This window comes from Rhyacophila brunnea, unplaced genomic scaffold (assembly GCF_057557595.1).
Source record: "Rhyacophila brunnea isolate RB1 unplaced genomic scaffold, BYU_Rbru_1.0 scaffold_6, whole genome shotgun sequence".
In the NCBI taxonomy this organism is placed as follows: Eukaryota; Metazoa; Arthropoda; class Insecta; order Trichoptera; family Rhyacophilidae; genus Rhyacophila; species Rhyacophila brunnea.
Genome location: NW_028233276.1, coordinates 14,530,150 through 14,545,912, shown reverse-complemented (window position 1 = coordinate 14,545,912; position 15,763 = coordinate 14,530,150). Strand labels below are relative to the sequence as shown.

Here is a 15,763-nt window from a genome sequence, read left to right as displayed (position 1 = left end):
CAGGTCAAGTAAGATAAAAACATACCACAAATATTTGATCTATTATCGTGTAAATTGCAAGATTGCATGCAAGAATACATGCATGAAAAAAGTTCAGAAGCTTCAGAATTTTCACGCGACAATTGGAGCGTACAATATCTGCGCTTGCGTATTAGAACGATAGTAGCGAACCTGCCGGTAAAAAACAAATTACAATACGCAAAGACTCAATGAGGTTAACCAGCGCCATCTTTAGATTAATAGTCTTAATAATCCAGCGCTCGAAATGGAAAATTTTACGAACCGGAGCGCTCGATAATTTTACGAAAATATCTACTACATTAATTGTAAATGTGATTTATAAAAATAAGTCTGTTATTTTTTTATTATATGAAATATCTAGCTCAGACAGTCAAATTAATATTTCCACGAGACGGAGCGATAATTTTATGGATTTTATGAACCGGAACGGCGATCCGGTGCGTTCCGGTCCATTTCGAGCCCTGTAATAATCTTGAGTCGGCAATGAGTTAACCGATTTTCACGACTTGTCAAATAGTACCATACAATGACAACATCGCGTCTCGCTTACTCTTGAATAATGAGATTGGCAAGACAACACTTTTACGTGTGAACAGCATTATCTTTAGTGTGTTTCCTGACTAATAATAATGGCTCTTTATCCAATATGGCGAAGGGCTCATGTTGCTTGGCTACCACAAAAGGGCATCGCGATCTTTCGGTAATTCAAGTGGATTTAATTAATAATACAACAAAATCACCAAAAATACATTATGAACTCTGGGATTTTTCGAAATACCATCACACAATTCAAAGCATCACATTACCGTTAATCTTATAGGTAGGTGAAGGGGCGCCAAATATCCTGTGTTAGGATGTGGGAGCCATAGGGTGGGGATAAGATTATAAAATAATATTTAACTACTGATAAAAAAATGACTAATTCACTAATACAGATATTTTACGTGTAGTGTATTTCGTCTCTGTTCTGGCAGAACACACTAACTGGAGAATACTAGTTTTGAGTAATTTGACTTTGAAGTTGTTAAAATGTTTGAAATGAATGACTTTAAAATAAAGACTGTTTATTTATTAAGAAGGTTTCCAGACGGTAAAGTTTGAAATAAGGAACATTTTAGTATAACTAACTCAATGTGTCATTTTTTCGAATTAGTGTCTTCTGCCAGAACAGTGACGATTTATTTATATAACAACATAACGCCAATTATCAGATGGGAGAATATATTATTTGTGGAAGGCAATGGTAACTAACATTCGAAAATCTGAATACTTTACGTTTACATCATAATTATATGAAAACAAAAAAATATTTTTGGCCACCTCATACCCACCACCGCACGCATGTGTACAATATAATAATAAATAGTACAAATAACAAAATATCATATTATTCATTAATTAAATATTTATATAGGAGTCATTTGACATTATTTTGATCTGAGATCATCAATCTATAATCAATTGAGTACCTTGGTATCAAAGTGGGACAAACGCCACCTCCCACTAAATCCATGTTTTAATTGATTATGGTAGTGCAAGTGATGCTCTTTTCAAAAAATCTACCAAAAGTATTAAAAACGGTAGTTTTCATAGAGATTTTTGAGTTTAAAGTTGGTATGTTATATGAAAAACGAACACTTTTCACACATGTTTGTGAGTCTCCTGTAAAATTTTGTAAATGGCTTATGTCCCACTTTGATACCAAGGTACTCAATTATTGTCATTGTTTTTAAATAATTACATTTTGTTTTATTGTTCCATATAATATCTAGCTTACAGAAACAAAAATCCTTTGTGTATTCCTAGATTGTATAACTAAACGCGTAGGTGTACCTAAAATATACTGATATGACATAATTCCGTATATTAATAATTTATATTGAAGACATTTAAATACAAACAATTACAAGATAAAAAGATTTTTTTTATATACGACGTTTTTAAATTCTGTTGAAACATATAAACTTGACTTGACTAGCTTAAGCGATCAAAAAAAATTGTACTTGACATGTCATATTGATTTCCATAGTAACGCACGTATTGTATATTATTAGTAATTTAGTTGCTAGGACCCCAGACCCAATAGCAACCAATAATGGTGTCGAAATAACTTATATTACAAAACAGAATTAACTGAAAATGAATTCAATTCTACTTAAAGATGGCATAAAAAATGCATTGGCATCGTGTTCTGATATATTCTAAAAGTGTCAAATGTCTAGCTAGTCGGGAAGTTAGTTAAAAATCGATTGCAAGATTTGTAACGGACAAAGAACCACAGGACAAATAAGAATACGAGCTAAGAAAAACGTTGTAAAAACAGGCAAATTACCATTTCTACTATTTTTACCTATGGAAGCAAACGTGGTGTGAAATTTGCTGTTTTGGTAGTGAAACATAAAATTTCACACTATAATAATTATTATGTAAGTACGCAGATAGGTTTGTAATGATTACATAAATTCATCCGCCTTATTTTTTTTTATTAACCATGCACTTACTTTCTCGTACAGGTAGTTGTTAGTAATTTTAACAATCACAAACACCCAAGCTTTGAAAAAAGTCACTTAAATAATAATTATATTGTATTCTCACTGGGAATCAAAGCCGGAGCTCCCGGATGGAAGGCCAGCCCCTTAAGCACTGCACCACGAGAGCCGTCTCCGCCTTAGTTATTAAATTATGTCAGTTGCTTCCTTAAGGAAATTCCTCACATTACGAATCAATAAGGTTTAAAAACTGCATACTTCGGTCACAATTTTCTCAATGAGAAGTGTGATATACTCCAACTTATAATGCAGGAAAAGTTAGAAGGTAGCAGAAGCGTACGTAGAAAGAGATTTTCTTGGTTACGAAACGGCCTAATGTGCAAATCGTTGGAATCTGATAGAACTGATCCAGGATAGGGAGTTGGTGATGGTATTGCAAAATGGTCGCTAACCTTCGATAGAAGACTGCATTCAAAGAGGAAGAAGAAGTTGTTTACCTAGTGTTTTCTCAATCGAACTTCAATAATGTAAATTAATAAAACGATTTAGTTGATAGTTTAGAACGAGTTAGTTGTAGGGATTGCAATACCGGTATTTCATAACCGGTATTCAATTATTTATCGATACCGAAATACCGGTTTCAAAAATCCAAAATACCGGTACTTTCGCTATTCTTTGCAAATGAATTTAATGTTCTTTTTTCATTACTTACTACTAGGAATATTGTATATTAAATATTTTAATGTGTACGCTTTATGCTGCCAAAATGTAAATACATTGACTTAAATCAATAAACTTTAAATGATATTAAAACAAAGTCGCTCAAATATACTTATAGAATTATCAATTTGAATTAACATATTTCGAAAACGAAAATATTCGTCGAAAAAATTATCAATTATTCAATAACTATTGATGCAACATTGATAGTACATCCAACACACGTTGAAGTTATTGTTTCATGGGAAAAATTAGTAGTTCTAAAGAATTATGTACATATTTATAAAGGTAAATATAATAAATGTAGGTAGGTACTTTAAGTTGATATAAAATAGTGTTTGAAAGAGATTTTAATAGTTATATTTATTTATAGGTACGTTTTTTTCCCATAATAAGTTTTGACGAATACCGGTATTAGTACCGGTATTCAATAAAAAAAACCGAAATACCGGTATTGATATATTCATTATGTATTGCAATCCCTAGTTAGTTGTATGACAAACCTTTGATCAGGGTATGCTAAATATGTCCTACAGACGAGATCTTTGAAGTTTTCCCTCTGCAGCACAATTTGAAGCATGTTGCCAACGTATGGCAGCGAGGGCAACGTCATCACTCCATTGCGCTCAAAGTGGCCGGTGAGGTAATTGCCGTACGTCCAAAAGACTCCGAAGACCACCGCCGCAATCACAATCAATGTGATGAGATCCATTGCCTGTTGGTTGAGTAAACGCTTTATTAGTATATTTTTGTAAAGATGAATGGATGGAGTAGGGCAGTGGCGAAGGGTGGAGGTAGGCTATTAGGACCCGACACAAATAGTGCACACTAAACTTTGTCAGTTAAACGTATTTGTCTTAATTGAACTAAGACTACAATGTGTAGATACTGTCTGCTAGTTTTAAAATTCAATTAAACTCTGCCTGATACGAACCATAGTAGATGCCATTAAACCATACATATTTTAGATATTTTATAGAGAGAATATTTTTTTTTGATTATGATTTGGTTTAGACAAGGCTTAATGAATTAAGAAAAAACTAACCAACACTATCTGTAATAATATGTATCCATAATTTAACGAAAACAAAATAATAAGTGTGCACTATTTTTTTCTGATCACCCATAGCATACCTAAACTATTATGTGTTGGCTTATTCAGGGTTTAATTGAATTTTAAAAACTAACCAGCATCATCTGCAAATTATATTCTTAGTTCAATGAAAACTATGACTGACTGTAGGAAAGTATCGAATTATTAACACTAACTTATTGTAACAATTACAATAATTTAGTTATAAAATTGTTACAATAAGTACTATGTTTTAACAGCACCTCTCTTGGCTGTGATAAATTTTAGACCGAGACCGATGTTTGACCGAGACCGAGACAGATGTTTGAAATTGTTGCAATAAATGGTATATTTTAACAGCACCTCTCATGCTGCTGTTAAAATTTAGCACTAGCAGCAAGAGAGGTGCTGTTAAAATATAGCATTTATTGCAACAATTACAAACATCTTATTGTAATTGTTACAATAAGTGCTAATACTTTAATACAAACATACCCTAAGTTTGATAATATTTTATCACTTTATCACTTTAGCGGTCGATAAGTATAGAATAGACCCACTGATGGTTAACTTATTGTAATTGTTACAATAAGTGTTAATAATTCGATACTTTCCTACCCTATTTAGCTGCCGTAGCGGACCGAAACAGGCTTGTGTATAGAATAGACCCGCTGGAATACTAAACCCAAGTCATATGGAATGGTACAAACCATGTATGTTATATTATTAAGATCACAAAAAAACTTTGTAACAAAACAATACAAAATCTATTTATTCTTTGTAGAAATACTTGTGTACGATGTGTCAAGTTTCCTATTAAACTTTATTAAAAAATGTAAAATAATGTAATGATTTTTATAGTAATTCCCGAACGGGAGTACAATTTATAATTTCTCACGAGGTAGTCTGGAACATTTCACGAACCGGAGCTGTGCTCCGATGCGTTCCGGTCTATTTAGGGCACTGAATTGTTACAGAAACATATTATGCCTATTCAATTTAATCAATTTAACCGTTCTATTGAGTCTTCAATAGGTAGGTGCCTATATTTTTATAAAACTGATATATACACGTGGTATAGATCGGATATCGTAATCTCATAAATAGAATAATTATTATGTACCTATCAATTTTATTTGTACCTATTATGGAGGTTTTTGTCATTTCTTCGATTTTCCGCTCTTTGATAAGTATCACCGTTTGGTGGTTCATACATTTACTAGATTCAATTAAATAATAATTAGTATATTTGCAAAAACTTAATATGTCTAATAGAGCCATAGATACATTAGTAATATATTATTATTATGTGAAGAAAGACAAGTAATAGATTAGTCATACACAGTGACGTTCCTAGATAAAAAGCCGCCCCTAAGCAGTGCCAAAATGCCGCCCCATTTTTTATACGGCATCTTTTATCATCCTTTCATGACTGCAATATCTAATAAATGTGTTGTATGGATTCATTACTAACAAAATATAATTACCACTAAATCTAAATGCAATCTCTGCTTCAATATACAATATTGCGAGTCCACGGATTCCACGGTCGGCCATTTAAAAATACACCTGATAACTTCCAAAACTCGCAAGTGACTGGCAAGAATATCTTTGGATATATTTTAGATTAGGTACTCGTACGTGTGTACCAACCCTACCTATAATTCGAAATCTGCACGTGTCATTGCTGGTCATCAAGGACGTGACGTCCAATGACAACGGAAGTAAGCTAGACATCGCGAACCCGACGTTAATTAATACATTTTGTTTCCAACCAGTGAGCTGATATTTTTAATGGAAAGATATTTCCGTTACTACTAAGTTTAGGTAGTTATTTCTAAATATACCTAACGATTCTCCTGAATTTACCGCCCTTCGAATAACTGCCGCCCCAAGCGACGCACAATCTGCCTACCCCCACGGGACGTCACTGGTCATACATAAATACAAAACATCTTAGAAACATGCGAAGGTGAAACATTTAAACATGACGGCGGGCGGAACTCGAACCAACATTTATTGTACTCCGGCCAACGTGCTTTACCAATTAATCCACCTGCGTACCTACTATCTAATTACGACGAAATTAAATAGTAGTGAACTGAAGTGCTTCTCAAATTGCGTAATATTGGTTAAGCACATTGGCCGGAATCTGAACCGGTGTCGTTTGTTTTTTTTAAGTTTTTTTCTATAAGTTCTCTGAAGTATTTTCAAATTACGTATGTTCAATTAAGAATGTTACATTCTAAAATCTTGTGAATTAATCGTTGAACGAAAAAATAGTTTATTAATAGATTAATAAATATACCTACTTATACATTTTAAATATTTGTTGTACACTAATCAGTTCGTCTCCATATCCGGCTTTATCGATGAGATTTATCGTAAATCTTTACAAACATTTGATGGATTAGCAATTACAATATAAATCCATAGATAACGTGACAAACTTAATTGAACTGATTGATAGTATGCAGGAGCGTACAGAGAAAAATAGTTTGGGGTGTCTATTTAATAAAAAAAAATAGATATATAATATTTTTTTATTGATTTGAGGGTGGGGTTAACAAGATCTAGCAGGTGTCACTGACTTCCACATTTATTCCGCATACTACTTATACTGACGACACCGCACTTTTCCTAATACATTCCCCACACCCAGATAACTAAGGGTGTTCACCCACGAGTTATTTAATGCAAGATCATAATTATTAGGATCATCAATGTTTGTTTGTGTCATTTGAGTTGTCTCGTCTGTTAGATATGCCGCATCAAAATGTTAAAAAAATGGTTCAGATGGTTACACCAACTTATGAATGATCGAATTTTCCAATAGCCACAGGCCATGTTGTCGTAAACTGCCAATAGGAGCAGTGTCACCTGGGACACGATCCTCAGTCATGAGTTTTATTATTTAATTTAGGTACCTACCTAAATAGTTAGTAAGTATATTTTTCGTTTCTATCTAGACCCAAACCTACCCCTCCCCTTCCCCTTGTATGGGCGCCAGGTTGATTTACCCGAGGAATAGATTTTTCCATCTACCCTGATAAATCCCCCTAAATGCCTAAATCCCATATCAAAAATCCTCCAATCGACAGAGTTGGGTATATAATGATATTGTTGTAACTGTAAATGAGTCAAGGCTAGACCAGGATGCACGCACAGCGAAACAAACAAAAAGAAAGTTACCGTTAACTGTTTTCTGGGCAGACGAAGGATCGAGAGTAGGTACGGTACGGGCAGTCGTTAACCTACCCCGAGCCCCGAACGTGACCTCTAAAAAAATACAACTTGCCACCTTTTCGCGCCAAAGCGTGCGTTTACAGAATAATGTTGCTAATAATTAATTGTTACTTGTGAAGCGAAATATACTTACGTAATGTCCCTGAAACAGTGTTTTTAATAAGTGGAAACTGTAAATCAACACCCTACGTAAACCCATACCTATCACTACCTATTATATGTTATATTCGCAGAAAAAACTTTAAGTTAGTAGGATTCAAACTCAGATCTTTTACTGTCTTTAGGCTACTGATCCGTCTATGATAAATGTGAATTAATTCTAACTACATACCTACGTTATCCGACATTCGAGGTGTTTCTGAGGTTTTTTAAAATTTTGTATTTTCTATAATAAGAAATTAACACTCTTAAATCTTGTGAATATTCAGAAGTGAATAAAAAATCTGATAATCTAATTTAATATCACAGTTAATTTTTTGTATGTGTATGTATTTATTACCACGTTTTTATTACCTCGTATTCTTGTTTGTCCAGTACAAATCTTGCAATCGATTTTTAACTAACTTCCCGACTAGCTAAACACTTGAAACTTTTAGAATATATCAGAACACGATGACAATGGATTCTTTTAATATTTTTAGCCATCTTTAAGCAGAATTGAATTCATTTTCAGTTAATTCTGCTTCGAATTCAATGCTTGCACTTTTGCGTAACTGTGTTCGACGATTTTGAAAAAAGGATTAACTTGCTTTCTTGTGTTTTGTTTACTTCATATCAAGTACACGTTTTTTTGATCGTTTAAGGTAGTGAAATCATTTTCTTTAAAATTAAAAAAAGTATTTATTAATACATAGAATTGTCAAGTTCAGGGCTCGAAATGGACCGGAACGCACCGGAGCGACGTTCCGGTTCGTGAAATTTGTAAAGTTATCGCTCCGTCTCACGGACAAAATAATTTGACCGTCTGAGCTAGATATGCCATAGATATAACAAAAAATCTAGCACACTTATGTTTATAAAATACACATAAAAATTGATAATCTTGTAAATATCCTCAGAAAATTTTCGAGCGCTCCGGTTCGTAAACTTTTCCATTTCGAGCGCTGGACTCAAGTTTATATGATTCAACAGAAAAATTAGAACGTGCTATATAAAAAGTTCTTTTTATCTTGTAATTTTTTTTATGATAAGTATATAAGTGAACTACCAGATAACACATAATTCAGATAATATAATATAAAATTTAAAACGATTGAAACTGTTATATTTAATTAACTAATCTGTGTCAAATTAATACCGTATGTTAACAAGTCCTCTATCAACAATGACTAGAGCTATCAATATCTTTTATTCTCACTATCAGACAATAGATAATAATATTACATGCATATATAATGGGTAGACATAATATTCTGTATGACTTAATAATGTAATATATTTTCTATGCAGGGTGGCATTTACCATAGGGCTAAATAATTTAAAGTCATTTATGGTTTCAAATCAAATCAAATTTATTTATTTTACATATAACGAACATAATAAATTATAAATTCAAAGCGTTCACGACACGACATAAAATAAGTGTTAATAATTTAAAAAGTAAATAAAAATACATAGAAGTGTAAGTTAATAATACAATAAGTAATAGAATAAGATATAAAATAAGAAAATAAATAAAATAAAATAACAAAATAAAAGTAGATGGAAGCACACAGAGTGAACTTTGATAGACGCTATCTTAAAAATTTATAAAACAACGTACACCTAAATTAATCCCCACGTAAGTGGAATATATCAATATCCGAAGCGATTTCATTAAACATGGTTATTGCCCTCCCAATTGGCATTACTAATGGCAGGTTAGTTCTGCACCGTGGGATAACAAACAACGGATGCCCTCGATTCCTAAGGTAATTATCAGAGACACACAAGCCAACACCACCAAGAATGGCAGAGCTCAAATTTACGCCGCGTATAAATAAGTCTGAAAAAATATGTAGCTAAATAAAGATCCCTTCTAAATTTTAAGCTACAGTATGTAAGCATCCCTAAGAGAAAATCAGTCGGATAGAGCCACGGATAATATCCATACAGCCGAAAGTAAAGGAGTCTCAAATATGCTATTGCCCACTACCTCCGAATTGGTAAGGAAGAATATATTGAAAATAAATTGAAATACTGCTGTTAGAATAATCACGCAATGACACGGTCAAACCATGGTCGTCTATGATTACAGGACGTGGCACTAAATCGCGAATTACGGTGGTAGTGCTAGTTATTGAATAGGTACCTATATTATTATTGGACCGTCCGACCTGGTTGCCACAAAAGTCATTTTGTTGCATTTAGAAAATTTGCGGCGTCATATTATTATTGTCATTAGATTGTTCGGCAGTTTTGTTATTTACAGTTAAAGTATATTTGAATGCTTGGGAATGGCGATATACCCAGCACTCAAAATGGAAAATTTCACGAACCGGAGCGCTCAATAATTTCCTAGCAATATTAACATAGTTATCAATTTTATTACCTACTTAGATGGTTGCATATTTTTTTTCACAAGACAGCGATAATTTTGGGGATTCCATGAACCGGAACTGCTCTAGTCTATTTCAAGCCCTGGATTTACTTCAGTCTTGGGTAACTGCTCTTGAGATATTCCCAGTCATAAAAAATGATGCTCCACATCAAACGTTGGGTCCCGCGATACGCCCGATTAAGACTGTGTGAGGTTTGGTTGTGCTATTAACTTCAATGTTCGCAAAAGCTTTTGTTATTTACTACAATTTTTTTACTTTACAAGTTAATTCAGTTAAAGCACACTTTATTGAATGGCGACATCAGTCTTGGGGAACTGCTCTTGAGACTTTCTCAGTCATAAAAAATACAGGTACTTCACATCCAAATGTAGGTTCACGTGATACGCCTGATTAATACCGGGTATTGAGGGCTTATTTTTCGCAATAAATGAAGGTTTTTGCTTGCATATTACGTTCAAGTTAATACCATTTATTTCAAAATGCATAAATCATCATTTACTACAAACAGTCACTACGATCGAAGTTTACAGTTTCGTGTCACGATCTGACGATTGTAAGCCTTGGGTCAAACGCATACAATTTGTGGGCGAATTTAATAATGTAATACTTATATTGACGATGGTTTGTGTTTCATTTCAGTTGTCTTTTTTACACCTTGAACACGCGTCATATAATTAAGATTTAGCAAAATATATTATAATACTTTTAATTAGGCAAATGTGTTTATAATATGAAAAAAAGTAAGTTGGGTATTTTGGGGGGCTAATACTTAGTATTAGTTCAGGGCGCCTTCAAGTGTAAATCTGGCCCTGCTAATAGCTATATCTATTTTTAGTGACGGTTTTATTTGATTTGTTGTATTAGTTAGAGAAGTGGCGACAAGGTGTAGGTACTTGGTAATAATTGATCAATAATTGATTTTAATTTGCATTGCATTGCCAAGTAGTATGTTATTCAAATGGAACTCAAGGACATCACTAGACATGGCAACCCGATCATTGAGAAGGTAACTAGGTAATTGAAAAAGCAGGCCAATTTTATTATATTATTATGGTTAACGTAACGTGGTTAACTTAACTGAAAGAGTAAAGCCTGTTGACTTTTGTCTATCTAATATGTATCGTACAACACAAACATAGACCCCTCCAAACCAATCCTACCCACACGGTATTAATCGGTCGATCACGAGCAGGGCTCGAAATGAAACGGAGCGCCGTTCCAGTTCGTGAAAGCGGTAAAATTATCGGTCTATCTCGTGGAAAACATATCTTGACTGTCTGAGCTAGATAGACCATATAGTAGGAAATCCAACACACTTATTTTTTTATAAAATACACATAAAAGTTAATAACTCTGTAAATATCTTCTGAAAATTGTCGAGCGCTCCGGTTCGTAAACTTTTCAATTTCGAACGCTGATCACAAGGCTTTGTTGTGAAGCATCGCCAGTTTATTTACGCCTGGGAATGTCTCAGGAACAGTTACCCAAGACTGAAGTCGTCATGCACTTTAGTGTGTTTCGACTGAATTTACATTATTTTAAGTTAATAGTAGCCATGTGCGAGAGAATAACGCATACTAGATAAATAATTATAATAACATAATGTAAATCAAAAGAAAACATAAAATTGTCGTTTGCAGTATGACACAGTATTTTATTTTCAAAAGCAATATAATTGGCCTTTCTGGCAAGTAGGTCGCTCTTCCCTTTCCGTACATATTTTAGGAATTCCCAGAGGCTGTTATTTGCATTCTGTGGTCTCTACCACATGGACATGATGTTTGGGTAATAAGTCAAAGCTCATGGAGAGCAAAGCGATGACGTCCAGTCAAGAATTGGCTGGTGTAGTGACCAAGAGTCAGTGCGGGTATCTTCAATCGCCATTGTACATTACGGAAAAAAACGTGGAGGCGTCCCACTGTCTCCGTCAGGCCTTGCCGCGTGTGTCGGGGGCATTATTTGTAGACAACCATAAAAAAAGGAAGGAGAAAAATAAACCAGGAGACATAAATTTAAGAATCGGTCATTTTAGTGTTTTCTACAATCAATACTGCTAGATTAAGCTGAATCTGTGGTTCACAGATTCAAATTACGCGTTTCCCGAATTAACATGTTGTTTAATATTAAGGGGACGCTCTACAGAATTGCCCTTGAGAATTGAAAATATGATTTTTTTACATGTGGTCCGGAATTGTTGCTCTACTGGTAATATTCAAAGGTCGCCGACAATGCTTTGGTCTAAAGTAAATAATGTTATCTTAATTAAATTTAAATCATAAACACTGTCGAAGTGAATAAAGAATGGGGTGACCAAAAAATGATATCTTCTAATATACGTAAATGTTACTAAATTCAATTTGTTAATCAGCTATTTGGTGGCAAGTAATTGCAACCAATATGATGGATAGCCACGATATAAACATAATAATATATTAATAACGTTTTAACCTGAAAACCTTTAACTAAACATACGAAGGATGTTGAAATACACATCTACCTACATTTTTATTTCATGTGCTATCCAAGAAAACATTATTAATGAATAGTATTTATTTTGAATGTGTAAGACATATTACATAATTATTAAAAAAAAATAGGTACATATTGTTTAATTCTAATGCATATTTAAAAAAAACGTGGAATATAGTTTATTATAAAAAGAAAGTGACTTTTTATTACTTACCAGATTGGTTTAAATTTAGTCTGACACTTTTAAAAACAAGTAACGCAACTTTACTTTTAGTTGGTAGGTACAATAATTATTGTATTTTGTTGGTAAGTAAAGCCAATGCAAGAAATAATTTATACTTATAAAAAATGATTATTAACGTGGTCACCCACAGATTACTTTTTTTATTCAAAGCTAGCGGATCGCCGAGAACAAGACAAAAAAAACTGCCGACAGACTCGAATCATCCAGGGCTGTCGAAGACGTCTTACTTGTTTTTATGATAAATTGTTTTTAATTGTGTGCAGTTTTATTTTTTATCTTGCCCATCTCGCGTAAGGCTATCTGATATTATAAAAGTCACACAGTACAACAGTGTTTAAATCTAATATGTAATTGCACCGGTTTAATTAAAAACTATAACGAAATTAACATTTTAATGATTTACAGATTTTCCTGTTATATCAACTTAATAGCAATTTTAATGAGACCAGATACATATTACGATATATCCAAAATACACATCATCAGATAATATGTGAAATATTTTGATAAGCAAAAAAATAAGAACAATACAAAAATAACATAACATAATCAGCCAGTCTTTTCATAATTATTTTAGATGAATGTTGTATGCCGTTTGACGCTTGGAAGTATGTAATTATTCCATCTGTACAGTAAGCTATTTTTAACTTTAAATTTGTAACTCTTTAAAACGGAAAAGTAGATTGATATTATTTTGACAGCCCTGTATTCGTTCGGCCGGCTTCAGGTTACGTCGCATACATGTTATCTTTGAAGGGAATAATAATAATGATATTCGTTCGACCGAGAATTGTAATTAATAATTATTGCGTTTCTTAAAATAAATCCCCGATGGTTAGAGGTTTTTGAGGTTAGACTGAATTAAAATGACGTCCTTTCAACGCTGAGGTTTATTTCTGACTAAACTATGAATGACCTTGTTCCTGTTCAGCTGAGTCTTAAGAACAAGGAGCAATGTAACTTACAACAATAATGTTATTATTCGTCTAAACCAGTCTTTCTTAAAGTGGGCGATAACGCCCCCTTGTAGGCGCTGGAAGCTTAGATACGCAACAGATGGTATAGTTAAAAAGTTAAAAAATATGGGGGGCACTAGATTTTTTTTAAATCTCAAAGTGGGCGGTGGTCGAAATAAGTTTTGCGAACCTGTGGTATAAACAATCTAAGCTGAACTAAAGTATGTGACAGCTGGTTGAGAGAGGTTGCGATCCTCTTTAATGAGTAAGAAAACGAATCAGAAGATTAATAAAATTATTATACTCCGACATCATCCGTAAAAGCTTCTAAATGCACTGTAAAAATATCATTAATGTTTTATGTTTGAGGTAAAAACTTAACGGCCCACGTGCTCGTCGTAGGTCAAAATTGAGTTTTTATCGTGTTTTCAAACCATGATCCTGGACACTCCTTAAACGTTGTAGATAATCTATTTATATAATTTTGAAGCCTTATTATCCTTTATAGTTATTTTAAACATTTGATGACTGCATAAAGTATTTTTGTTACATAAAATAGTATTCTTTTAAACCTCTCGCTCTAATGTTTTAGAACATAGTCATATTTCGGTACATAACTGTGCAGTGGTGTTAAAATTTTTTGCATTTATTAATTTTTAAACGCATTTATAAAACCATTAGTATAATTTATTACGAGATAATTTTTTTAATATATTCACGATAAAAAAATATATTGATAATCTTTGTGATCCCAAATTTGACAAGAATTAGGCATTTTATTATTCAAAAAATCGGCAAGATTAACACATTTGAAGATGATTCTAAAGATACTTGTTATAAGCTATGTCTTTGACCATTCAAGTGTGATAAACATCTTATGAATATAGATTGCTTTATAATAATTATTGACCTAAGAATAAGGTAGTGTTTTTTTGAAATACGCCATTTCTTTTGTCATTCCCCAGTGGTTAAGCTACAACATACGGCCGTAGCCATAAATTGACAAACTATAATTAAAGTAGCTAGCTAAGATATTGACGCGCGTGTTTGAACATGTACCGTTTAAAAAAAAATTTAAAAAAATCTGTTAGGTACATGTTCAAATACGCGCGTTAACATAATTTTACTCCCTACTTTAATTATAGTTTGTCAATTTATGGCTACGGCCGTATGTTGTAGCTTAACCACTGGGGAATGCCAAAAGAAATGGCGTATTTCAAAAAAACACTACCTTCTTGTTAGGTCAATAATTATTATAAAGCAATCATTATTCATAAGATGTTTATCACACTTGAATGGTCAAAGACATAGCTTATAATAAGTATCTTTAGAATTATCTTCAAAGGTGTTAATCTTGCCGATTTTTTGAATAATAAAATGCCTAATTCTTGTCAAATTTGGGATCACAGAGATTATCAATATAATTTTTTATCGTGAATATTTTACAAAAATTATCTTGTAATAAATTATAATAATGGTTTTATAAATGCGTTTAAAAATTAATAAATGTAAAAAATCTTAACACCACTGCACATTTATGTACTGAAATATGACTATATTCTAAAACATTAGAGCGAGAGGTTTAAAAGAATACTATTTTATGTAACAAAAATACTTTATGCAGTCATCAAATGTTTAAAATAACTATAAAGGATAATAAGGCTACAAAATTATATAAATAGATTATCTACAACGTTTAAGGAGTGTCCAGGATCATGGTTTGAAAATACAATAAAAACTCAATTTTGACCTTCGACGAGCATGTCCCCCCTTAAAACAGAATATAGATTACAGCTATAGATATAGGTACCTACAGGTATAAGTAGTTAAAAAACGAACCATGTTCGTTTTTTGAAATTCTTGTGTTAGTAATAATGCAGTAGATTAGGCCATAAAAACATATTAGCAATAATTACAAGATAAAAAGAAGTTTTTATATACCATGTTTTTAAATTTTCTGATGAATCATATATATTTGATAATTCTACGTATTAATAAATACTTTT

The 15,763-nt window shown here is 32.7% G+C and overlaps 1 protein-coding gene across 1 annotated transcript in view; it reads right to left on the bottom strand.

Moving 5' to 3' along the window:
- LOC147065251 (cytochrome P450 9e2-like) overlaps positions 1-15,763 on the bottom strand; it is a 37,000-nt gene that overhangs the window by 16,428 nt on the left and 4,809 nt on the right. The window contains exon 2 of the mRNA XM_085956368.1: positions 3,734-3,945. Within this exon, the coding sequence (XP_085812494.1) occupies positions 3,734-3,942 (209 nt within the window). The 5' untranslated portion in view covers positions 3,943-3,945. The remainder of the gene's footprint in view (positions 1-3,733; positions 3,946-15,763) is intronic.